The following is a 26784-nucleotide window of genomic DNA, read 5'->3' on the forward strand; positions in this document are numbered from 1 at the left end:
TCCACTTGGCAGTCCAGGCTGATATTAGCCCTTTTACTCCTCGACCTCTTTGAGCATATCAAACCCTGCTTCCCAGCTGCTAGCCCTGCTTCTGCCCCTCCCTGCCAAGCCCATGGTCTTGTCGACTGACAAAAAATGAACAGCCTAAGAGCTGAGATTATTAAATTATTAAAAAATTATGTTTTATTGTATGGACTTTCTGAGGACTCAAACCTGGGAGGCAGCCTCTCCAGATAGCTCTGAGGGCCTGCTCCGAAGAGGCAAGGGAGGAGCCAGGATACACAGGAGTTTTTGCAACAAAAGCCAGGTAGTTGGATCATCACAAGGTTACTGTTAATCAAAGAAAGCCAGGCATCTCAAGTCGATGAATTTAGTGCTTCTCTATGCATGGGAAGATGCAAGAATCTGAGCTCACTGAAATCATTCCTTTGATAGGCACCTCAACTATCCAGGGCCAGTATCCTGCTTTTCTCCACCCTGAATCCTCTCAGGGTGCACAGTTGGAGGTGGCTGCAGGGGCTGATGGCTTGATGGCCACAACATCCTTTGTTTACTGATATGGCAGGTGACATTCTTCATCACAGTCTATTTTTCACCCAGCAGCCCAAGTGATGCTGATAAAATCAAGTCACACCAGCTCCTCTGCTCAATTCCCTCCCGTGACCTCCTGCTTCACTCCAAGGATAACCAAGTCGTCGCTGGGGCCTACGAGGCCCTATGTGAACTGGCTGCATCTCCATTCCAACCCCCCTGGGTTCTCTGCTCTTCCGCAAGCTTGGCTGTCTTGCTTCAGCCCAAGCCTTTGATTTAGTACTCCCCAAAAATCCACTCTCCCTTCGTACATTTACTTAAATGCCACCTCCTTGGCCTGTCTTCCCTGATCACTGAGTCTAGATATCCACCCTCCTGACCCATACTGTACATTTTTCTTCTCAGCATTTAACTATCCTAAGTCAACTATATTAAACTCTGTCCTATTTATCTTGTAAACAGGTAAATCTCTTTCTCTCTCCCACTAGAATCTCAGCTCCACCAGAAGTGTGGGCGGGGGATTTTGGTATGTTTTGCTCCCTGATGTAGGCCAAACTCCTAGACCAGAGGTCAGTACAATTTTTCAGGTAAAGAGCAAGGCAGTAGGGCTTCCCTGGTGGCGCAGTGGTTGAGAGTCCGCCTGCCAATGCAGGGGACATGGGTTCGTGCCCCGGTCCGGGAGGATCCCACATGCTGCGGAGCGGCTGGGCCCGTGAGCCATGGCTGCTGAGCCTGTGCGTCCGGAGCCTGTGCTCCGCAACGAGAGAGGCCACAACAGTGAGAGGCCCGCGTACCGCAAAAAAAAAAAAAGAGCAAGGCGGTAAACATTTTAGGCTTTTTGGTCACGCGGTCTCTGTTGCAACTACCCAGTTCTGAGGTTGTAGCATGAAAACAGCCATGAAAAATACATAAAAGGGGACTTCCCTGGTGGTGCAGCAGTTAAGAATCCACCTGTCAATGCAGGGTACATGGGTTTGAGCCCTGGTCTAGGAAGATCCCACATGCCTTGGAGCAACTAAGCTCATGCACCACAACTACTGAGCCTGAGCTCTAGAGCCCGTGAGCCACAACTAGAGAAAGCCCCCACACAGGAACAAAGACCCAACGCAGCCAAAAAAAAAAAAAGAAAGAATTCCATAGAGCATTAAAAAATAAAATACATAAAAGGACATGTGGGACTGTGTTCCAATAAAACTTTATTTATACAAACAGGTGGCTGGTGGTAGTTTGCCATCTCCTGCCCAGAACACAGTTTGGCAATAAATATTTGCTGATTGAATTGTGAAGGAAGATAAGGTCATGCTCTTATTCTAGGAGGAAGAAGAACCAATTAAAAAATTTCAAGGACTTCCCTAGTGGTCCAGTGGCTGAGACTCTGCACTCTCAATGCAGGGGTTGGGGTTCGAACCCTGGTCAGGGAACTAGATCCCGCAGGCCACAACTAAATATCCCACATGCCACAACTAAAGATCCCATGTGCTGCAGCTAAGACCCGATGCAGCCAGATAAATAAATAAATAAATAAATAAAAAGAATTTGAGGGTCTGGCAGGAATAATTGGGGAAAGGAAGGGTAAAAGACAATTAAAAAAAAATTCAGATCGTGTTAGAGCAGGGGTGAGATGAGGGGATGGTGGCTACTCGAGGTAAATGAAGTAGGGAAGCCTCTCTAAGGAGATGGCATTCGAGCTTAGGCTGGGCGAGCAGGGAGCCCAGGCTACTTGAAGCTTCAGAGGCTGAGGGTTCCAGGCAGAGGGATTGGCAGGGGGCAAGATTTGGAGGTGGGATGGGCTTGGGGTGTTCAAGAAACAGAAAGCTCTCAGTGTGGCTGCAGCAACACAGCGACTGAAGACAAAGGGGTTCAAGATGACATTGGGGATGGGCAAGAACCATATCATAGAGGCCTAGTAGGATTTTTTTTTTAAACCACTCTATTTTGCTTTCTTTTTTCATACATTTTTTTTATTGTGATAAAATGTACACAACATAAAATTTACCACCTTGACCATTTTTAAGTGTATAGTTCTGTGGCATTCATTATACTCATACTGTTGTCCAACTGTCCCCACCATCTGCCTCCAAAACTTTTTCTTCTTCTCAGATGGAAACTCTATACCCATTAAACACTAAGTCCCCATCTCCCACCTCACCCCTGGCAACCACCATTCTACTGTCTCTATGAACTTGACTACTCTGGGAACTTCATATAAGTGGATGCATACAATATTTCTCCTTTTATGACTGTCTTATTTCACTTGGCATAATGTCTTCAAAGTTCACCCTTGTAGCATGTGTCAAATTTTCTTTCCCTTTTAAGGCTGAATAATATTCCATTACATGAATAGATGACGTTTTGTTTATCTATTCATCTATTGATGGACACCTGGGCTGCTTTCACTTCCTGGCTATTGTGAACAATGCTGCTATGAACATGGGATGGGTGTGGAAATGTCTTTTCAAGTTCCTGCTTTTACTTCTTTTGGGGGTCTACCCAGAAATGGAATTGCTGGATCACATCCAGTAGGATTTTGTACTAAGCACGATAGGAGGCCAGGGGGGCTTTATGCAGGGGTGTTGCTTCCTTGCTTTAATAGGACTCCTCTGGTTGCTGTGTTGAGCTCTGATTGCAGTGGGGAGGGACAGGGATGGGGAGACCAGGCAGGAGGCTGTTACAGCAGTCCAGGTGAGAGACAGCAGTAGCTGGAAGATTCCAGTATGGCTGGGGAGGCCTATATGAAGCAAGTAAATTAGATGATTACAAATAGTGAAAAGTCCTGTGAAATAAATGAACAGGAACATGGTACTCTGATTTCAGGGAAAAACAAAAAGGATCTCTCTGGCATTCTTGATATATGATTCACTCAACTCATGGTCTACCAGGGCTGCTGATGCTTGAAATCCAGATCCCGCATTTTCAACATCAATTTATTTTGTTTGCTTTCATTGAGTGGGTTTGGCCCAGGGCCCAGAGCTGCTGGGTCTGAGGGTGTTCATTACTGTACTTGAGCCACAGGTGGGAAGGAAGGGGCTTGGAAAGAAGGGGAGGGGAAGACTTGTGAGTCTGTGGCTGAAAAAGAAGTGCGGAGAGGGTTTGGTGGTTAAAGCAGGGCTGAGTCTCCTCTCTGCCACATCCCAGCTGGGGGATCATGGGCAAATTATCTCATCTCTCTAACCATCAGTTTCTGCTTCTGGAAAACGGTATCCTCATTCATTTGGTCTGTCGTCTGCTTGCTTCTCACGAAGGCAGAGATCTTTGTTTTGTTTACCGAAGTGTCTACAGCACCTACATGGTAGGCCCCAATACATATTTTTATTTTATTTATTTATTTTCTATTTCAAATTTTCGTGTAAGTTATAACTTTTTTTTTTTTTGGCTGCACCGTGTGGCATGTGGGATCTTAGTTCCCCGACCAGGGATCGAACCTGTGCCCCCTGCAGTGGCAGCACAGAGTCCTAACCATTGGACCGCCAGGGAATTCCCCAAGGTATAACTTTTACAAAGCAAAGCACTGGCTGCTTTGCCACTGGCTGCCTGTGTATTAAAAAGAGACACTATGACAAGATGGTTAGCATTATAGATTCCTCCCTTCCCGATCAGTCAGCTTGGATTCAAAGTTTGGTTCAGCCACTTACGGTCTACATAATCCCTGACAAAGTACTCTGCCTCAGTGGGCCTCAAGTCTCCTCAACTGTAAGATAGGGATAACAATAGTACTTACCTCTTGGGGTTCTTGTGAGCATTACACGTGTTAATTCATGTTCATTGCTAACAACTCAGCCTTGGGAAGCCCCATGACTGTGAATGCTTGTTAATTATTACTGTATCTCTAGTTCTCAGTTTCTTTACCTCAAAGGTAAAGATCAGTAACCTGGTTTTTTCCTAAGTGCTGCAGAAAAGGTGGAGAAAATGTCAAAGCTGCTTGCACACAGCTGTCTGGGTTGGAGATTGGAGCCTTCAGGCTATGAGTGCTCTGGAGTCAGACTGGTCATGGGTTCCAATCCCACTTTTGCCACTTGCCAGCTGTGTGACCTTGGGCAAGTCGCTTCACCTCTCTGAGCCTCAGTTTCTCCACCTGTAAAGCATAGATTAAATAGAGTATCCACCTCCTACTGTTTCTGCGTCAGCTCTGGAGTCAGCAGGCTGGGTAAGCCCGGTGACCCTGGAGAAGTCACTCAAACCTCTCTGCCTCTTGTTTTCTTCCTTCATGAAAAGGGAGTCATAACAGTGAGGGTGCATTGAGGACGCAGCTACGGTGTCTGGCACTCTCCTGGCTCATAGATGGATAAGTACACTCTATTTCCCCCGGTTATTTCTATTACTATTGCTGTCGTCGTCGTTGTTGTTACAGCAGGATGTGAAAACTGGTCGCGGGGTCTGGACGCAAAGGTCGCGGCCGCATCTACAGAGGACTTCCCCGGGCCTCCTATGAGGGGGTAAGATCGGGCGCCCGAGGGTCCGGGGCCAACCAGCCGGCCCGGCGACGGTGCAACCTCCCGCCGCGGCCCAAGCGGGCCGGACGAGGTGAGCGGGGCGGGGCCGTGCGGGGCGGGGCCGCCGCATCCCCGTGACGCGCCGGCCAACCAGGCGGCGTTGCGGCCCCGGCTCCCTCCGCCGCTGCCTCCCGCCCTCGCCGCCGCCGCCGCCGCCGCCGCCAGCAGCCGGGCTAGTCCGTCCGCTGCTGCCCGCCGTTCCCGAGCCGGCCGCATGGCGCTCCGCGGCTTCTGCAGTGTCGATGGCTCAGACCCCTTCTGGGTAAGTGCTCGGCGGCCGCCCGGGCCGCGTGGGGCCGGCGGCAGGGAGCGGGAGGGAGGGAGGGAGGCCGGCGGGCGGGGAGGCAGGCGGTTAGGACGAAGCGCCGGGAAGGGCGGGCCGGGCCCGCAGCCCCGGGGACCCCTGCCGCCCCGAGCGCCGGGCTCCCCACCCAGCAGCTGGCCTGGGGGCTCCGCTCCCCAACCCGCCCGCGGCCGGCCCCTTCGGGAGTGCTGCTGATGGGGGAAAACTTGGGTGACTCGGCTCCGGGGAAGCAGGGCGTTGGGGAGGGGTTGCCTGTGCCCGGCTCTGGGGCTTTTGGGGGAAGGTGAGGGGCCAGAGCCTGGGGGAGGGGGCTGAAAAGAGGGGCCCTATCTTCTCTGGGGTTCCTTTTTCGATTAAAAATAACCTGCCGGGGAAGGAGGCGCCAGAGGTGGGGGATGTCTCGCTGCTTAAGTTCCCCCATCTCCTTTGTGGGGTGGAGCCCCCTTTTCGCAAACACCCCGTTACCAAAGGGCTGAGCTGGGGAAGGGCTCAGGCTATGGAAAGGGGCTTCCAGCGACTGGGTTGAGGTTCTCCCCCCCCCCACTTGTTTTGCATCCGTATTAGTCTCCTGTGGTTACAATTTTTTTTTGTCATCTTTTACTTTCCTTTTGCTTATACTTTGAGGGGAGTTTGGGGGAACAGGGGGAAAATTAGGGAAGTTTGAGGAACAGCCAGGAAAGAAGGTAGGGCTACTCACCCCTGCTCTGACTTGCCTGACCCTGGGGTCAGGTTTGGGGTGCAGCTGAGGATGCCCAGTATCCTGGTACCAGCGGGCACGCCGTTCCACCCCCTGAAACGTGAGGCTCGTCTCTGTGGGGACCCCCACCTCCAGGTTTCTTCTGAATGTCCATTGCTGAGCCTGCTGAGTCTTCGGAGTCCATTCTCTGTGGTTTAATCCCCAGTGTCTTGGGCTTTAGTTTCCCAGTAATGCTATTTGCCTCTTTGTTACAGGAAGCACTCTTGTGTCCCACCATCTTGATTATTGGTAAACACGGAATGCAGTTCTGGACAGGATAGTTTTCCCACTTTTGTTTAGGAATCAGGAGAGGGAAGCACCCTTGGTTCTTTGGAGCCAGTGATTAGCATCCAAAAATACCTTCTTGTTCTGTTTTGTGGTCCTCTCCTTGCAGGCTGCATTTGGAGTGTTGAAAAGTCATCCTTGAGGGCCCCGTGGGAAAGGCTTTATTTTTGGGAGGTATCACTTGGTAGAATAACAAAACACTTCTGGGTATGTCTCACATTTTCAGGCCAGTGGGATCAGAGATTTACTCTGGGGCTGGAAGTAGTCCAGAGCTTTGCACTCAAGGTCCAGGACTAATTGGAGAGCAGACTTATTTGCAAAGTAGTGTCGTACTTAGCAGAGAGAGGAGAATCTGAGGAGTCCTTGCTCCCCGTACCTGGTGTAACAACAGCAAGATGATTTCTGCAAGAATCAGATGGGGATCTGGTCTAGTGTTGGCTGTGAATACTGGAGTATTTCCTTGTTTATTTTCTTCTCATAAATTACAGAGGGGAAAAAATAGGCGGCTGTAAATTAGATTCTGCACCAGGGTGTATTTTATTGATGGCAACTGGCAGTTGACGTCTAGTCAGGTTTTCCAAAGTCGACTGGGTTTGGGGGTGTCCTCCGTTTATTTAGCTAAAGAAGCTCATCCGGGGAAACAGTTGTGTTTTTTCTCCTGCAAGGACTTTTGCTACAGAAGTTGCCAGGTGGTTGGCTTTCCCTTCTGCCAGGCCCTGCATCTTTCCCCAGTCTTTGGCCTTGCAGACTTTCCTCTGCGCTCCCTCCCTCTGGATTTCTGGACTTGCTGGATGTCCCAATTTCTGGAGGTGCCCTGGAACCAGAGTTTGAGAGTAGGCAGCTGGGGCATGAGAACTTCCAGGTAGCAGGAGAAACCAAATGTAATTGAAAGCAGGTGACTTCTGTGTTTTCCAGGGCACACACTCAAGGCCAGGAGAGACTCTGTGACCTTGGGCAAGCCAGTGTGCCTCTCTGTGCCTCAGTTTCCTCATCTGTAAAGTGGGGGTGGGGGCCCCCAAAGTCTCAACCTCCTGCGGTTGTTTTGAAAAGTAAATGAGTCCATCTGTGCAAGTGGCTCAGCCTGTGCCCTGCACAGAGTTAAGCAGAGGTTATTCTTCTTTCCAAAGATGAAGTTGTGTGTTTCGAGTTGCTTGTCCTTCCTTTGGACCCACTTTTTCTTCACCTGGGGCATGGGATTGGGCCACCCACCCAGTCATGCCTGCCTCCTCCCTTGACCAAGGTCATGTGTTTAGAAATCAAGGTGACTAGCCCACCTGAGACTCTAGTCAGAGCTTTGTTCCTGGGCCAGTGCCGGCCTCTGAGCCCCAGGAAATGGCCAGAAAAACCAGCCTGTGGAAATAGCCCGCGGTGAGTGTTTGGCTGACTTCCCACCTTCACCCAGGCAAATGCTCTGGGATGGAAAAAGAGGAACTTGGTTATCTAAATGGAAAATAGGGGCTGAGTTCCCCAGCGATGGGTTTGCCTTTGTTTTTTTTTTTGAGGTTGGTTGTAGGGGGGGCGGGTAGGAAGGACTGTTTTGTGGCTGATGTTTAAATGATGGTTGGGAAAATGGGCACGGGCCTCCCCTTGCGAGTTAATTTTTTAAAAAAATTCATTTATTAATGTGTTGCATGTCCAGTGTAGAAAAATCAGAAAATGTCGAAAAGTAAGCGACAAGTCAGTAAGCAGTGGAGTATGGCGGCTCTGAGCAGTGCTCACATCCCTGGGGTTCAAATCCTGGCTCTGCAGCTTGGGCGAGTTACTTCCCCCTCCATGCCTCAGTTTCCCCATGTGTATAATGAGGACGGTAACATGGTACCAAGAGAATCCTTGGCAGGTGCTTAGAATGTTGCTGCTTGGTATACAGTTAGCACTTAGTACATGTGAGCGGTGCAGCAACTGGAATTTTCTAGTTAATTTTTGCTGCTGTACCTGCTGCTGCTGGGGATGAACAGAAGTGGTGGATCTGTGTCACGGTTCATGGAGTCCTGCTAATATTTGGTCCTGGTGCTGATACTTGCCACGGAGCTGCCCTGAACCATCTTCCACCTGAGTAACCCCCTGAATATTCAATTTAGCTGCTAAAGGGTGGGAGAAAAGGAGTATTTTAGAAACCATTTGAAATTCTTCTTGGCGTAAGGTCTGACCTTGGGGTCAGGCTAATTCCTGGCGTAATTAGCTCCCTTAGGCTTTACAACAATGTAGAATGAGCGGATTTATTTTTCCCCCATTCTTCAAATTTTCTATGGGTTTTTAGACGCATCACTGTGCCTTCCTCCACCTTCCTCTCTGCCCCTCCTTCCAGTCTCCTCTCTCCCTTGCGGATTAGAGCCAAAGGGCCCCTGGAACTGATGGGGTCTTCCCCTCCGTCCACCCCACTTCACGCATGTTGAATCTGAGGCCCAGAATGGCAGCGTGACAAGGCGGATGGCTTTGGGAGGAGAAAAGCCATTTGAGAGGCTAGGGCAGGGCAAGGGCTAGTTCAGGGTTCCTGGGTTCCCCTCCAGCCTTGCAGAGCGAAGCCCCAGCGACCCAAGAACAAGGAGCAGTGATCTTCTCCCAGCTGGACCGGCTCTGTTTGTGATTGTCTTGGAGGAGCCTTACGTTTGGAACGCAGTGGTGGATGGAAAATCTCTCTTTCCATTCGTGTTCTCAACTTTTTGGAACTAACGTCTCCACCTGGGTGTCTCATGGGTGGCTCCAGTTTACTGCGTCCCACATGGAACTTGGAGCCCCCTCACCCCAGCCCTCCCCATCTCAGTTGATGGCAGCCCTGTCCCCAGAGGCTCAGGCCCAAACCCTGCGTCATCCCTGACTCCCCACCTTTGCCTCCCGTTGCACAGCTGATCTGTCAGCAAATCCTGTTACCTGTTCCTTCAGAATGCCTGCTTCTCACTGCCTCTCCAGCTGCTGCTCTGGCGGGAGCCACCATGGGCTCAATCCTGCATTTGGATGTACCCGCCTCAGTGCGTTCCCTGCTGCCCTCCTTGGCCCCTATAGTCTGGTCTCAACCCCGCAGCCAGAGGGCTCCTGTTAAAGACAGACGTCAGATCTTCTCCCCCTTCTACCCAAGACCCTGCAGCGACGCCCCACTTCCCTCAGGGAAAAAGCCAGAGGGCTTAGGCTTACAAGGCCTGACAGCATCTGGTCCCCTCACCTCTCTGACCACATCACCTGGTACTTTCTGTCTCCCTCACACTGCCTCAGGGCTTTTGCAGTTGCTGTTTCCCCTGCCCAGAATGCTCCTGCACCTTCAGATCCTTGTTCAGATGTCACCCCAGACAGCCTTTCCCTGACTCCCTGCTGCTTCCTTGTATTCCCAGTCCTCTGGCTCCTCCCAACCCCCCCCCCCAACCCAGTACGTACTGCCATCTACACCAAATCTTTTTTTTTTTTTTGCAGTACGCGGGTCTCTCACTGTTGTGGCCTCTCCCGTTGCGGAGCACAGGCTCCGGATGTGTAGGCTCAGCGGCCATGGCTCACGGGCCCAGCCGCTCCGCGGCATGTGGGATCTTCCTGGACCGGGGCATGAACCCGTGTCCCCTGCATCGGCAGGCAGACTCTCAACCACTGTGCCACCAGGGAAGCCCTACGCCAAATCTCTTACTTATTTATTTTGTTTACTCCCTGTAAACTCTCACCAAAAGGTCAACTTCACAGGGGCAGGGGTTTTGCCTGTGCTGTGGAATCCCAGCACCTGGAACAGTGCCTGGAACATAGTAGGTGCTCAGTAAATATTTACTGAAGGAATGAATGACATGAAGCTTTGGAGTGGCTTGTGAGCTGGGTTGGAACCTCTTTCCAGAGCCTCTAAGGATGAAATAGTCCTTTACCTGTTTGGAATGGATTCTCAGGTAGAACAAGCCTTCCAGCTTCCACATCCAACTGCTTATATTTTGTCTTGCAAAGGTCAGAACTGAGTCTGGTCCGTCCCTTTTTCCAGGACTCAGAGCCTGGCATACTGTAGGTGCCATTAGCATTTGAATTTGAGTGTCTGAGGTATGAGTTCCTTGGGGGGAGTTAGATCTGGCCCACTGGTGTGCTGCTTTGGCTCTATTTTAATGTTGAATTACTATGATTGCTAATATTTACAGATGGGGAGAATTCACAGAAAAATCTGCATTTCTGACTTTTGAAAAATCATTGCATGATGGCCCGTGTTTGTACGTGGTGGTGGTCAGCTGGGGCTGCCCCCTGCAGAACAGGCCTGCTGGCCCCAGATTGCCGCAGTCCCCGCTCCTCCTTATTGCGCTTTAATTCGTAGGCCCGGTGTCCGTTGCCTTTTTTCTTCGTGTTTTCTTACCTGGTCTGCTTCCCTCACTGATGGACCCCACCTGGCACCCATAGGCATTTGAGTCGGCATCTCCTGCTTTGAAGCCCGGCCTTTTGGTGAGGTGACTGGGGCCGCTCTGGCTCACTGGTTTGGTGCTGCTCTAGCTTGGTCATGTTGGCAGGAGGGAGATGGATAAGCAAATTATCAATGCCCGGGGAGTTTGAAGCAAGCATCTAGTTTGTGATGTTGGTTCCAGATTTTCATGGTGGGATAAGGTCTAGATTTCATCAGCTCTTAATGGTCTAGCCCATAAAAACTTACCTGAACGTTTTGCCAAAAGGAATAAAGGGCTAATGAAATGGATTGAGATAATGACAAGGACTTGAACATCCTGAGGTGAGTGTTTCCCCCAACCTGGCATGGTAACTGAGACAGCGTCTCTTCCGGTGGAGCTGTGGAACCCCTGCTTCCCTCTTGAAGGCTGAGCAGCGAGGAAGCCGGCGTGGGGGAGGGTGGTAGGTGTGGAGCAGTTTCTCATCCTGGGCACGCTTGACCTTTTGGGCCAGATAACTCTGTTGTGGGTCTGCCCTGTGCGCTCTGGACTGTTTGGCAGCATCCCTGGCCTCTACCCACTAAATGCCAGTAGCACCTCCCCGCTGTTGAGACAACAAAAATGTCTTCAGACGTTGTCAGACGTCCCCTGGGTGGCGAAGTCCCACAGCCGTTGGTGGGGAGGAATCTGGAGGAGAAATCTGGGGCAAGACTTTTGCCTCACCCCTCCTGCATTTCCTTAAGTTTTTTTTTTTTTTTTGCGTTACGCGGGCCTCTCATGTGGGATCTTCCCGGACCAGGGCACGAACCCATGTCCCCTGCCTCGGCAGGCGGACTCTCAACCACTGCGCCACCAGGGAAGCCTTCCTTAAGTTTTTAGGCTGTTGAACGTCTCCCGTAATTGGCTTATTGGGGTTGCTGTGGAGAAGCTTAATGAGATGTTAAGGAGGTTAAACTCCAATTAGCTAGAGAAGCGATTGCAGCCGTTTCCATGCTGTTTGCCACTTTCCACCCAGGGCTTTTCTCCCCGAATCCATTTGGGTTGGGAGTGGGGTTTCTGACGGCTCAGTCCCAGGGTGAAGTCCTGGTCCTTAGAGGTCAGCTTTGAAGCGCTGCTCCTTCATCTTAAACTTCCCCAGGATAGGTGGACAATTACAAAGTCGAGACTCTATTTAAGTTTCCCCTTGGTTTAATTGTGGGGTTTCATCTCCTGGAGGAGGTTGCCAAGTTCTGGAAAATGGGTTCTAGGTGACCCGGGGAGGGCGGCATCCGGTGCTCTCGGGGGATAATTCAGGTTTTTTGAGGCTTTTTCCTTCCCTCTCAGTGAGTTGTCTCTCTGAGAACCTCCGTTTACCTTTTATTGGCCTCTTGGGTAACTACGGATACTTGCTTGGGGATACCTTCCTCTTTGGAGAGCAGTTATCAGTGCCTCCGTTTCCCCGGCACGGACAGCTTGAGAGTGGTTTTTACAACACTGGTTTCGTTCTCCTGTTCTTCCTGCAACCTTTTCTCACTCGTTCATTTATTCAATCTTTTATTATTAATTGAGCACCTACAGGGTGCTGACACTGTTCTAGACGCTGGGAATACAGCCACGAACAAGGCAGACGAGGTCCACGTTCTCATGGAGCTTACGCTGGGGATGACCAAAATGATTTTGGGTGGCGGCAAGTGCCGCAAAGATGTGAACTGGGAAGAACTGGGGTGCAAGCTATGATAGAGGCATGTCCAGGGAAGGGTTTTTGGAGGAGGTGACATTTGACCTTTGACCTGAATGGCAAAGCTGGCTGTGCAAGGGCTGGGGGAAGGGAGCCTCAGACAGAGGGAACAGCAGATGCAAAGACCCTGAGGTGCAGAGCCCGTCTCATGAAAATCTTGCCTGGAGCATTCTGCAAAAATCCATAAAGCACTAATAAAATGGCTTGTGGTAATAATAAGGGTTTGGAAATTCCAAGGAAGAAGCTTACTGCAGCTTAGCGAGGAAATGGAGCGTTACTTGCTCCCCGATAGTCATGGGCTTTTGATCCATTTAGGTTTGAGCGAGTCTCAGGGTTATATTTTTCAATGAGTTTCATCTGTTTCAGAACCTTAGCTGCACCATTCAGGGTCAGATCAAGTTGGAATTCCCCACTTGATTCCCCTCCAAAGCCTTTTCAGGACCCATTAAGATGATGAGGTGCTTTTCTTGCACGATTAAGATGACTTTCTATAGATTGCTAGAAAACACTTCTTTTAAAACTAGATGTTGGAGTGAAGTAAGTCAGAAAGAGAAAAACAAATACCTTATGCTAACACATATATATATGGAATCTAAAAAAAAAAAAGGTTCTGAAGAACCTAGGGGCAGGACAGGAATAAAGACGCAGACGTAGAAAATGGACTTGAGGATATGGGGAGGGGGAAGGGTAAGCTGGGACGAAGTGAGAGAGTGGCATAGACATATATACACTACCAAACATAAAATAGATAGCTAGTGGGAAGCAGCCGCATAGCACAGGGAGACCAGCTGGGTGCTCTGTGACCACCTAGAGGGGTGGGATAGGGAGGGTGGGAGGGAGACGCAAGAGGGAAGAGATGTGGGGAATATATGTATACATATAGCTGATTCACTGTTATAAAGCAGAGACTAACACACCATTGTAAAGCAATTATACTGCAATAAAGATGTTAAAAACAAAACGAAACAAAACTAGATGTTGAATTGGCCTGGAAGATCTTGCACGGTAACTTTTTTTGGTGCTTTTACTTTCAAAAAATTATCATTTTAAAAAAGTTATAACTTTTAAAAAAGTTATAAAATCCCAGAATAAAACTATATTCTAGAAGAATATAAAGGGAAAGTAAAAGTTTCAGTACTTCCTCTCCCTGTGCTCTGTTTGCAGAAGTCGCCATTCATGGTAATTTCTTGGGTGTCCTTCTAGAAAATTTCAAGCATATGCAAATATGTATGAAGGGTGAGGGGGTGGGGAGAGATTGAAAATGAGTATCTTTTTTTCCTCCCCAAATAGTTTCATATTCTAAATAATGTTCTGTATCTGGCTCCTTTCACTAAGAAACCAGTGTTGATTTTCTTTACATGTTAAGTCCATGCAAACTGAAAGAAAAAGGGAATAATACTTTGCAGGCCACACTTTCTTCTGTTAAGGACTGTGCTGTGCATTCACCCAGTCCTCCCTCGGTTGCTGTCAGGGCCCTTGGTTCCGGTTTTCAGTGTGATGAACAGTGCTGCCACAAGCACTCATCTTGGTACTGTATGCAAATAGATGTAAATGACAAAGCAGAGTAAATCCCTACCCCCACCCCCCCCCAGAAATTGCTGGGTTGGGGGATATGTGCATTTTGAAATCTGACAGTTCTAATTGTCAGATGGAGCTGTAATTTATACTCCCACTAATGGACTCACCAACATTTATTAAGCACCTGCTATGTTTGTGGCATTTGAGAGCATTGATCAGGCTGGGAATTGACCAGGCTCATGTTGCTTCCCTGTGTATGAGAGGGTTTTGCCCAGCGGAGTTAAACCTTACGTTCCAGTGGATTTGGTCCAGAGAATGATTGGTTTTGTTCTAATTTTAAAAAGATATGTTTAAATTTTAAACGTTCTTTGACGTCTTTGTTGTTTAAAAAGTGTTTTTACATCAACAATTTAACAACAGGTAAAAGTTTTACTCATAATCTAATGCTAATACATGCTAATACAACTAATACATGTGAATACAACTAATGCATGCTAATACAACTAATACATGCTAATACAACTGGGATTTAATTTTTACATGTAAACTTTCTAGTTTCATTGTAGAATTCTTTTGTTCCCAAAGTGATACTCCTTGTGAGAAAACAACATAGAGATATTTAAATAAAGCGTTAACTCTCTTTCTAATCAATAACCAAGCTATACTTCCTGTCCTTTCTCTGTAATCATGGAAATGTTTATAAACATAAATAATATGCTTAAAAATAAAATGGGTTATGTTATAATCATCACTTTATTTTTGCTTAACATATGATACATGGCAATACATAGAATCTCACTAGTAATTCCTCAGTGAATTGTATAATATAGATTTGCTATAATTAATTCAGCCATTTCCCAGCTAATAACATCGCTTGTGTTATTCCCCATTTTTTGTTTCTGTAAACAATGCTCCAGTGAACATTCTTGTACATGGGTTAAAATTATGTAAATTTTAGTTTTTAATGGGTATTGGCTGGTTATTTTCCAGAAAAGTTGTAGCAAGTCCATTCCTAGTGACAGGGACTGAGAATTCCCATTTCTCTGCATCCTTCCTGGCACTGGACATGGCCGAATTCTGTTAATTTGATGGACAAAAAAGATATCTTTTTTCACCCACGTTTCCCTTAGAAGTTAGAAGCTGAGCATCCTACAACATATTCCCTGGTAATTTGAGTGTTCTTTTCTGTGCATGTCTTTCTTTCAGTGTCCTTTTTGTGCATCTTTACTCTGGCTTGCTTTTCCCTGTTAATTTGCGGGGCCTCTCAGTATATTGGGAATCTTGCCCCTTTGTCTGTCATGTGTGTCGCACATATTTTTCCATTGGCCATTGTTTGTTGGTGTGTTGACATCCGATTCTTTTCCAGATTTTTATGTGGTTTTGCACGTTGAGCTTGTAAAGTGTGTACTATTTTCTATCCCACATTTTCATTTATTCTTGTAAGAATTTTCCCATGTTCCTGCACAACTTTTGTAATTATACCTTTAAATGTCCAAGCAGTAGTTCCTAGTATTGGTAGACTGTAATTTATATAATTATTGCCTGTGGTTTGACATTTAGGTTGCTGTTCCCCCCCCTTTTTTTTTTCTTTCACAGAGAACATTGTAATGAATATCATATGGGTAGTGCCTGTTGACTTACTTTCTTGGAACATACTCTTACGAGTGGAGTGAATATCTCAAATCATCGAAAAGGTTTTGTCCTATCTACAGCCTGGCTTGTGTTTAAAAAAGTGGTGGCTCAATTCTAGCAGGGTCTCTCTAAGGGTGCCCATCATTATTGTTGTTGTTTTTATGATTGTTAATAGCAGATGACAGGTGCATATTAATGGCAGTGCCTTCTGCAGTCCCTCTAATCAGCTTTATAAGGCTGGAGACCAGTGGCCCAGGGGAAAGCTGGAGCTTTAGGGTGCTGGGGAAGGTGACCTGGTAGTTATAATTTAGATTACCCAGGAGCCCTATGATAAGGCTTCTTCCTCAAAAACAGTTTCACTCACTCAGGGTCGCGGAGCAAAGACACGTGGTAGTTTAGGCTCTGAGGACTGCAGTTGTAGTGTAATGGGGCTCTCCCTTCTTTTACTTTTGTCCACTGAGATCCTTGTGGTCTAGGTGGACCACTTCACACTTGGTGCTGGGGTCAGGGCTGGCCCACTTCCAGCTCATTTGCATATTTGGTGGGGAGGGGTTGGAGAAATGGCCCACCCCCTCAGTCAGACCCTCTTTATTCCCAAAGAGGATATTAGTTGGCGGTGGTGGTGGGGGGGGGCAAGCATTGGCAGCTGAAGGCATGGGGATACTTGGGCGAGGAGAAGGTGTAGCTCCAAAGAAAGCCAGGGACATATACGGCTGGGGTCACGAGGCCAGCTTCAGGGGCCTGGGCGCGAAAATCGGTCCTGCCAGTTCCCGGTGTGCGACCTTGGGCCAGCCACTTCACCTCTGGGAGCCTCAGTGTCCTCATCTGTAAAGTGGAGATCATGATCATGCCGTGTATCTCACAGAGTTGGAAAGAAAAGAGGCAAGATATAGAGGATGCTTAGCTTAAGCATGGCAGGCACTCGCTGTGGTGCTGCAGGAGGCTGGACAGCAGGGGACCGTGATGGACAGTTGGGTGCAGTGGAGTGGGGATTTCTGGTGTGGCAATTCTCTTCTGGTTTATTACCTCCTTGTAACCTCTGGGCCCACGCAGGCCTTGACAAAATCAGGATGGAGCCCAGCGCAATTTCAGGGATTCAGACTACCGGTCCCCAGCATCTGAGGATTTGGGCTAATTCGCCCAGTTGTTATGGGGTGTCTGTAGGGTGCTCGGGTCTGGATGAGGCATGCCAGGGTGTTGGGTGTCAGCTCTGAAATTGGGCTGATGGGTGGGGAAATTCATTCTGCAGATTTTCTTTGTAGTTGAGGATTAAGAAGACTTGCTTAAGTACCTAAATCCATGGTACAGGAGTGAAGGTGGGCTGTGACAGCTGAGACTGCTGACAGATGCATACTTGGGAAGTTCCAGGTTTTCAGTTACTGTAAAGATGGTCACGATTGAGTTACTTAAAGGGACTTCTTTTCTCTTATGCTCTTCTTTGTCTGACATTATAAGAGGTCCAGTATAAAATGAAACAGTACAGGAACCAGTATAGTAGAATGTGAAAATCCTCCATAATGATGCTCTTCTAGAGATAACCTCTTATTGGCATTTTAATTTTCAGTCTCTTTTCTCCGCACATCCCAAATATAAGATATTTTTTTTTAAAGCAGGAACAGGATTTTCTGAAAACATTCTTTATGTTTCAGTAACTGTGCGTCTTGGATTCGACCCATTTTTAACTAACATATTTACTCGAAGGTGAAATGTCAACATGAGCCTAATTAAGTAATTTGCTAATAATTGTTTCCTCTCCAGGCGGTTGGATAGCCTTGTTTTTTAACTTCTATGTAAGGGAGATCTGGGAAAGATGTGAAGCAAGGTTGGGTGGGTGTCAAAGGGGCATGTTTTCCACACTCTTAGATGCCCCTTGCAGGAGACAGAGCCTCCGAGGGTCAGTGCGCCAAGACCGTGAGCTGTGCGCAGAAGACAGAGCTCTCACCCCTTGGTCCCATAGCCTGGGCCCATTCAGTCGACATTCTCTGGGTGCTCTTGATTATCCTTGCACTGAACTTGATGCTGGGAGTCAAAGATGTGCAGAGCAGAGCTCCCTGCCACCTTTGAGTGCCAGTCTTGTCTGGGGATTGAACAAATGAGTGGAAAATCATAGCTGTGCAGTGCTACGAAAGGGAGCTCTGTGATGTAGTAGGGGGTTTGATCTGATCCAACGAAGGAAAGGAGAGACTTCCTGAGCCTATATGATATTATAGGTTTGGCTGTATGTGGCATAGACCCTAAACACAGTGGCTTAAGATAGAAGCTAAATTCTCTCTGGTGTAAAAATCCCAGTTTGGTGTGGCAGCTCTGTCCCTGAGGGTGTCAGGGGCCCAGGCCCCTCCTGTCTTGTTGCTTTGCTGTCCCCAGGTGCCGCCCACATTGTTGACCCAAGAATGTGTACCGCTGTGACTTCCCTGGTGGGCCAGTGGTTAAGAATCTGCCTTCCAGTGCAGGGGATGCGGGTTTGATCCCTAGTCGGGGAACTAAGATCCCACAGGTCGCGGGGCAGCTAAGCCGGTGCACCACAACTACTAAGCCTGTGCGCTCTGGAGCCCGCATGCTGCAACTAAGACCCGACACAGGCAAAACTAAAATAAATAAATATTAAAAAAAAAAAAAAAAAAAAGGAATGTGCAACCCCATGTCAACATTCCAGCCAGAGCGAAGGGGGCAGAAGGGTGCAACCCAGAAGTCACCCACATCACTCTGTTCACATCCCACTGGCCAGTACCTAGTCATGTGACCACATCTACCTACAAGGGAGTCCGGGAAATGTAGTTTCTTTTCTGGACAGGCATGTGCCCAGCTGAAGATTAATTACTAGGGGTTCAGGAAGAGTGGGTATTGGAGTACAACTAGTAGTTTGCTACAAAGACAAAAGCAGAAGATAAGAGTGTTCTAGGCAGTGGAAAAAGCATGTACAAAAGCCCCAGCTTAACAAGGAAGGCCAGTGTGGAGATTGGAGAGAAGGGGGGCTGGTGTGAGGAGACAGACATGGACCTCTAGACTTAGATCCTCCAGAAAGTCTTGGTTGCTTGATTTTCTGTCTTTAGCACCAAGGCAGGGGTATTTTACATACAATCCTTACAGGCAGCTTCCTTTCTAGGTGTTGCAAAGAACCAATGACTGAATCAATTCTAGTCTTATTTATTTATTGGCTGTGGTGCATGGGATCTTCGTTGCTGAGCTCTGGCTTCTCTCTAGTTGTGGCACACAGGCTCCAGAGTACGTGGGCTCTGTAGCTGCTTCATGTGGGCTCAGTAGTTGTGGCACATGGGCTTAGTTGCCCCACTGCATTGTGGGATCTTAGTTCCCCGACCAGGGATCGAACCGGTATCCCCTGCATTGCAAGATGGATTCTTAACCACTGGACCACCCGCGAAGTCCCCAATTTTAGTCTTTAGTCCTATTTTATTGGGTGACTTTGGTGAGAATTTATTTTTGTAAATAACATGCATTGAGGATTATTCTATGTCAAGTAGTGCCTTCTTTGTAAATACTTTGTTTGGGGCTCATGGTAATGCTGGGTATGTGCTCTTATGATCCCTTATTTAGATGTGGAAACTGAGGGCACAGTTAAACTTGCCCATGTTCACACAGCTGGCAAGGGTTGTAGACGGTGTTCAAAGCTTCCAGTTTGACCTCAGTGCCTGCCTTCCTCTCCACTGTCTCACCCTCAGTCCCTTGTGTGTAGTCTTCATGATTTTGACATTTATATCTCACTTCATACCTACTAGGATTGCATTTGGCTCTAAGGAACAGAAAGCATTTAACTCCAGTGGCCTAGACCTAAAGGTATTTATTTTTTTACACATCAGGAGGTCTAGTACCTCTGGCGGTTGCTGGCATTGGATCAGTGACCCAGTGGTGTCAGGGCTGACACCATTTTCTGTGTCTTTCCCTCAAGGCCCCAGAATGGCTGCCATCACATGTAGGTTCAAGGTAGGGAGAGAGAAGGAGCACACCAGCCTCATTTATCTCTTTTTATTCAGGAGAGTAAAAATATTCCCTCAAAGCCCCTCTCCTGGTGCTATAGACTTCTGCTCGTGTCTCCTTGGCTGGAGCTGGATCACATGACCACCTCTAGCTACTAGGGAGGCAGGGAAAGTGAGCATTTGGTTTTACGCTTCTTTAGTGGGAGACAGCGAGAGAGAAGGGAGTTGGGAAAGGCTGTTGAGGAAGCTAACCAGTAGTGTCTGCCACCTACTTATTTATTACTTTTCTTTAAATAAGTTCACTTTTTTTTTTAAACCTAAATAAATTTATCCCCAAAGGAAGTTTCATGTCACTTTTGAATTTCTATGAGGTTGCAGGTTGGTCACATTCTTGTGTTTACCTAATAGCTGTTAAATATGTCACCACTAAATGAAAAAATAGGATATTCTGCAAACTGCCTAGATCAGTGCTTCTCTCCTCTAGCAGTTTTGGCCCCAGGAGACATTTGTCAACATCTGGAAACATTTTTGGATGTCACAACTGGAAGGAGGGTGCTCCTGGCATCCAGTGGGTAGAGGCCAGGGATGCTGCTAACATTGTACAATGCATAGGGAAGCCCCCCAATAACAAAGAATTATCGGGGCCCAAGTGTCAAGAGTGTGAAGATTGAGAAACCCTTGCCCAGACTCAGTCCACATGCTGCCATGTTTTGGGCAAGGCCATGATTTTCTAGTCACTTATCACTGTCTGTGTGATTCTGTTTTCTCCCGGGTGACGGTATATCGGTAACACTTTACATCTGTAGCCTGCTTGTACTTTTCAGGCCTCTTCCCACAGCTAATCAGATCTCCAGCAAACCTGAGAAGTATACATGTGGATGTGAATCCAGCATGTTGCTGCTCCCCAAGTATCTTATAGAACTTGGGGAGAAGGGAGCTCATGGACCCAGAAGTGGTTGAAATAAAACCCCTTTTCTGAGGCAGATCCTATCTGAGTGTGTGTTTCAGAAAGAACACTGTGCTGGTAGAGAGGATTGCTCTCATGGGGCAGAAACCATGGCCCTTGGGAAAGGGCTGTACGTCCTTTGTTGAGTAGGAGGTTTTATTGCCTCCTCTCTGCCTGGGTTTGGCAAAAACAACCTGGCCTGGGCAAGGGCCTGGGGAAGGGACTGTGGAGACAGGAACTCAGCTGGCAGGTGGAGATTATCAGATGAGGCTGCTGGCGGTTTTGCCCTAGGTGGCCTGGTCAGGTAGCCTGACAGTTACACTCATCCTCCCGCACCCCCATTAAAGTTACTCGAGTTGTTACGGAGCCGTGCTGAAGAGGTGGGGCAGGGTGGTGATTGCCTCTCTCCTAGGGTTAGCTTGGCTAACAAGTAAGGGCAGTTTTCATTTCTCCTTCTTGATTCTGGAAACTTAGGAAAAAGCCTCTTGCCATCCTTCATGGTGCAGTAAGATTAGAGAAGAGGCTGGGGTGTTGAGAGAGGCACAGCACATGTCATCGAATCCAGGAGGCCGGCAGTTGTGACATGCATCCCAATTTCAGGGACGCTAGGCTATGAAAACATGGCCAGCAGAGATTGTAGGATGCACTGATCTCGAGATGCAGACAGATGTCACGTGACGAAACATGGGCCTTTGAATTGATGCAATAAGATAATAGTTTCTATTTTCTTTTTGGCCGTGCAGCGTGCGGGATCTTAGTTCCCCAACCAGGGATCAAACCCGTGCCCCCTGCAGTGAAAGCGCAGAGTCTTAACCACTGGACCGCCAGGGAAGTCCCAAGATAATAGTTTCTGATCCCTTCCTCTTCTGTGTGTTATTGCTGTAGGTCCAGTGCTAAGTACAAGTGAAACCATAGCCTCCCTGCCTCATGGAGGCCAGTTGGGAAGATGTTTAGAGGAAAACAGCAACACAGGGAGCCAATGTAGCCTCCGCTCAGATCCTGGCTCTGCTGCTTGCCAGCACTGTGACCTCAGTAAAGTGACTTTACCTCTCTCTGCCTGTGTTTTCTCATGTGTGCACAATGGTAGCGCCTGCCTCATAGAGTGCTAAAATTAAGTAAGTTAATATACAGTTATGGTGCCAGTCCTATCACTGCGAAGTGCTGTTATTATTACTATCGCTCTCCATCGTTGTTGTTACCATCGTCTTCATCATCATCATCGTTACACAGCAGTCCCTGCTCTGGCCCAAAGTGAAAGCTGAGGATCTGGGAGGAAGCAGAGGTGGAAAAAGTACAGGACAGCGATGTAGGCCCCTCGATTGGCCCCTAAGTTAGCCACAGTTGACTTATGGTCTTCTGGGTAACACGGTCTCCTTGGCCCAGGTCAGGGAGCGTTTTCATTCTGTGCCTCAGTTTCCGCATCTGTAAAATGGAGACTAGTGATAGGACCTGTCTCCTCATAGGTTTGTTTCAGGGATTAGACAGGTTGAGCCTGTGCCTGGGGCTATTTAAGGACTTTCTATGAGGGTACCTAAACCTCTCCAGAAAAACAAGACCTCCCTTCCACCTTCAGCACCAAGTATTTCTGTGATGTGGGATCCTCCCCTAACCCTTAATCACAGCTCTTAGGTGGTTGCAGATGGTGTCACAGCTCTTGTTCTTGGTCTGCTTTCACATGCAGGTTAAAAACCCTCATCAGAGGGCGTGAGCCTGGGTGGCCAATGCCTGCCGCTCTCTGTTGGTGGCCTCTCCAGGGCCAGAGGTGGCCCCGGCTTTGGTTCGTGACAGCTGGGTCATTTTCAGCAGGATCCCCTGCCACTGCTTGCTCAGCTCTTGCGTGCCTGGGAGCTTCCTGGTTGTCACTGAGAATGGCCCAGCATGTGAAAATTGTTCCTTTTCTTGCTGTTTGAGTTATTTCCTTTGGGCTTGTGCCCATAACTATGATTGTTGGGTCACAGGCGGGGACAGTCTCTGGCTTTTCTTTGCGCGTTTCTGGGTTGCTCTTCAGATAAATTTATTCACCCTTTCTTTCATTTGTTGAACAAGTCTTTAATGAGCACCTCCTGTACGCAGGTGATTAAAGGACATGATCCTGCTGTGGGGAGATTACAGGTAGGAGGGAAAGAGAGACACTTAGAACTCAAACGGGAAGTAGTTGATAGTGCAGACGTGCAGGGCATTTGCAAAGCTCTGGGGACTGTGCTAAGCTCTTTATAAGTCCTAATGATTCCGTCCCACAGTAGTGGAGTAGAGACTGATGGGGAAACGGAGGCAGAGAGAGGTGACATCACCCAGCTAGTAGATGGCAGAGCTGGTTTCTAACCCAGGCCATCTGGCTCGAGTCTGGTTGGTAACCCCTGTCCTGTGCTACCCCATAAACATAGGGGCACTGAAGGAAATACACGGGATTTGGTCCTAGTGAAGAACCCGGGAGGGGGGCGCTTTAGACAGGTAGGCCTCTCTCCTCTGGCATCGCTGGAAGGATGTGAAGGAGCTGGCCTGGCCAAGGGTATTCCAGGGCCAGAACAGTGGGTGGGAGCCCCCGAGGTGGGGAAAAACCTGGGTGAAATTGAAGGATGGTGGGGAGGCCATCACAGCTAGAGCATCAGAGGTCAAGGGGAGAGTATCATGAGCCAGAGTAGGGGCACGACTATGCCTTACAGGACCCGGTAAGACTGATGATCATAGCTAACAGTCACGGTGCTCGTTAGTCCCAGGCCCTGGACAAAACACTTTCCATTTAATCCTCAAAAACAGCCCTATGAGGTTAATAGACTGTTAGCATCCCCATTTTACAGATGGGGAAACTGAGGCCCGGGGTGGTTATGTGACTTGCCCAAGGTAATACAGCTCATATGTAGCAGAGCTGGGATGGGACCCCAGCTGTTTGGCCCAGAGTCTAGGCTCTCAGAGGTGGCACCGTCTCCACCGTGATGGGAGTGTCCCTGGTTGTCACAATAGTGGCCTCTTTGACAGTAGCCATTGTGGGTGCTTCCAGGTCAGTGGCCATGGTAGGAGCACTCAGGTGGGCCAGAGTGGAGGCTTTTCTGACAGACTGTGTCAAATGATTTTGACTAAGCCTGGAGCAAGATAGATGAAAGAGAGTCTCCTTGGGGAGGCTTCAGCATTCCGGCACATGGCTTTATGAGCCGTTGTCCTCACTCAAACAATGATAATGACAACAACAACAATAATAGTGGCAGTAATAATATAGCAGAAGTAAGCAGCAGCAAGTTCAACCCCCAGTGGCCACTCCCTCCCCTAACACTGGGTTTCTTTGTTTATTTATTTATTTATTTTTTGGCCATGCTGCACAACATGTGGGATCTTAGTTCCCCAACCAGGGATTGAACTCGTGCCCCCTGCAGTGGAAGTGCAGAGTCTTAACCACTGGACTGCCAGGGAAGTCCTGTAACGTTGAGTGTTTAGTCCGATGAGAGATGAGTGGCTCAAAGTCAGAGAGGTGGAGTGACTCCCCCAAGGCCACACAGCCAGGAAGCAGTGGTGATAGGATTCAAGGCCTTCAGCTCCAAAGCTTGTGCTTTTGGCCATTGAGTTCTGGTCCTCTTCAACTGTGCCCGTGATGCTTCTTGGCACGGATGTGGAGCACAGAGTTCAGATTTCAGTTGGGAGTAGAGACCTTGGGACATGGAGATGGGCGAGCTGGGACACTCTTTGCGTTGGAAGGCTCTGGGGCAGGGGACAGTGACAGGGTGTCTCCAAGAGATTGTTTTGAGGATGAGGTGGCTTTCCCAGTTTCCTGTTTTTGGCCCTATTCAAGAGAAGGGAATGAAAAGAGTAAGCCAGGAATTTTCTCTCTCGGTTTCACAATTCCTTGGAGCTTTTGCAGCGTATAGGTGATGCAGCACTTTCTTGGTGGGAAGCCTAAGTGAACCTCCCCTTTGCTTTGCTTAATTTGTTCAGGCCCTGGCCTGTCCTCCCAGCCCTGTTTGTCACCCAGTCCCCTCCTGGCACTTTGTTCCACTTCTTTGTTCCACTCACATGCCCTAAGCTTGTCCAGCAGCTGCCTTCCATCCTGCCGTGCCCCCGTCTTAGAACACCGTTCTCTCCTGTCTCCATATTGGCAAATCTGGGCCCCCTCCCCTTAGATTTTACCTACTTCAAGAAGACTGCTGAGTTCTCAAGTGGAAATAACAGCAATGACAATAACTTCCACTAATAGAGTGGTCACCGGGTACCCGTCTGTTGTCACATGTGTATTTTCTCAGGGAGGCAGGACCTGTAGCAGTGAACCAGCCTGCCTGCGTTGAAGTCTGCTTTGGCCACAAGGCTGTGCCACCTTGGGCAAGTTCCTTTACCTCTCTGTGCCTTGGTTGGTTCCTCTGCAAAATGGGAACAATAGTACCCACTTCAGAGGGTTGGGGGCGAAGATGAAATAATGTGATGTGTGGATTCACTCTTCATGATGACTCTGAAAAGCAGGTATTATTGTCTTTGCTGTGTGGATGAGGAAGCTGAGTTTTCTTCCCATTCGCTTTGTGAATTAACCCTTCTCTCTTTTCTGGAAGTGTCTTGCCATTTATGTGTATGTCTTTGATGACACTTAGTGCTTTCAAAATCCTTTAGCCATTTATGTACCCTTCCTACCTTCTGGACAAAGTTCTAAGCTCCTTGAGGGCAGGATAGGATGTGGATGTTTCTGGTTCACCCCTGTTACAAAGTGGGGCTTAGGAAATGTGTTAAATGAATGGATGGCAGGTGGGGGGGTCTTGAGAGTCACTAGGTGTTGGCAGGAGTGGGGCCAGATGGAAAAGCTGTTAAGACAGTGGATCAAAACTGGGGCAGTTTAGCCTCTAGGGGGCTTTGACAAGATTTAGAGACATTTTTATTGTCATGACTGGGGGCGGGGCAGAGGATGCTACTGGCTTCTAGTGGGTAGAGGCCAGGGATGCTGCCAGACATCCCACAGTGCACAGGGCAGCCCCACAGCAGAGAATTACATGGCCCCAAATGTCACTAGTGTGAAGGTGAGAAACCTAGGTTAGGGGAACAGGTAAAATCTAGTTATAAGCAAGATAACAATGGGAAAAGACATCGCATTAATTCTTTTTTTTTTTTTTTTTTTTTGCGGTATGCGGGCCTCTCACTGTTGTGGCCTCTCCCATTGCGGAGCACAGGCTCCGGACGCACAGGCTCAGTGGCCATGGCTCACGGGCCCAGCCGCCCCACGGTATGTGGGATCTTCCCGGACCGGGGCACGAACCCATGTCCCCTGCATCGGCAGGCGGACTCTTAACCACTGCGCCGCCAGGGAAGCGCAATTCTTTTTTTTAAACAAGTGCAAACAAGTCCCGTCTAGATGTATCCTCTTCCTGAGGTGATGAAGTGGGGGTCTTTGTATATTTACTAATTTTTTTGAAGAGTGTTAGGTTCTAAGGACAGCATATATAAGGTGAAAACTTCACGGAATTAAAATGACGCTGGGTCTTATCTTTTTAAAATAGCTTTATTGAGATATAATTCACATGCCAGGTAATTTGCCCATTCAAAATGTACAGTTCGGCAGCTTCTAGTATAGTCACGGAGCTGTACATCCATCACCACGACGTCTTTGGGGGGAGAGCGGGATGCAGAAGAAATAATGTATAAAATTAGCAGCCTCGGAAATTGCTGGCATTCAGTGATTCTTGACCTATATCCAGGGTTGGCAAACTTTTTCTGTAAAGGACCAAGTTGTAAATATTTTAGGCTTTGCAGGCCAAGAGGCAAAATTGAGCCACGCCGTTGGCAGAGGCCAATTGTTATTTTTTACATTTTAAATTTTAAAAAAATGTGGAATCCATTCCTAGTTTGGGGGCTGTACAGAAGCAGGCAGCGGGGCAGATTTGGCACATGTGTTGTAGTTTGCCAACCCTTGTCCTGCACAAATGGCAATTCATATGGTTCATCTTAGTCATATATTATACATAATATATACTATGTTGCATATTCCATGACAAATGTAATATAAAGTATTAAATAAGGTAATATATGACATTGACAAATAAATAATATCTGAAAGAAACATGTAGTGACAGAGTGTGGTGAGTGCCCGAAGGAAGCATACAGAGTTCCATGAGGTGGTTAAATGAGGGATTTGTTTGAGCAGGGCTTGGGGGTTGGGCAGGACCCCCTGAGGAAGGGATGTTTTAGCTGAGAATGGAAGGATACCTCTGAGTTGAAGTCAGGGCCGAAGGAACTGGCCGTGTAAAACCCTGAGGCATAGGGTGGTCCAAGAACAGCAAGCCAGGGCTAGACCCAGAGGCTGCAGTGAGGAGTTTTAGGCAGAGTGATGCGATAGGGGTTGCAGGTTGAAGCTCTCCCCTTGGCTACTGTGTGGAGGATGGACTGGAGGAAGATCGGGCCAC

The 26784-nt window shown here is 48.2% G+C and overlaps 1 protein-coding gene and 1 pseudogene across 2 annotated transcripts in view; one reads left to right on the forward strand and one right to left on the reverse strand.

Annotated features, from left to right (window-relative positions):
* LOC114894316 overlaps positions 1–5237 on the reverse strand; it is a 28152-nt pseudogene extending 22915 nt beyond the window's left edge.
* The window catches only part of ABCC1 (ATP binding cassette subfamily C member 1), a 131242-nt gene continuing 109640 nt past the window's right edge, over positions 5183–26784 (forward strand). For both annotated transcript variants that reach the window (XR_003793296.1, XM_029221742.1), the window contains exon 1: positions 5183–5283. Coding sequence is in view for 1 of the 2 variants with exons in the window: in XM_029221742.1 (XP_029077575.1) it covers positions 5236–5283 (48 nt within the window). In the remaining variant the exon portion in view is untranslated. The remainder of the gene's footprint in view (positions 5284–26784) is intronic.

The sequence above is a fragment of the Monodon monoceros genome, unplaced genomic scaffold (genome assembly GCF_005190385.1).
Source record: "Monodon monoceros isolate NGI ecotype Baffin Bay Population unplaced genomic scaffold, NGI_Narwhal_1 Super_Scaffold_13, whole genome shotgun sequence".
In the NCBI taxonomy this organism is placed as follows: Eukaryota; Metazoa; Chordata; class Mammalia; order Artiodactyla; family Monodontidae; genus Monodon; species Monodon monoceros.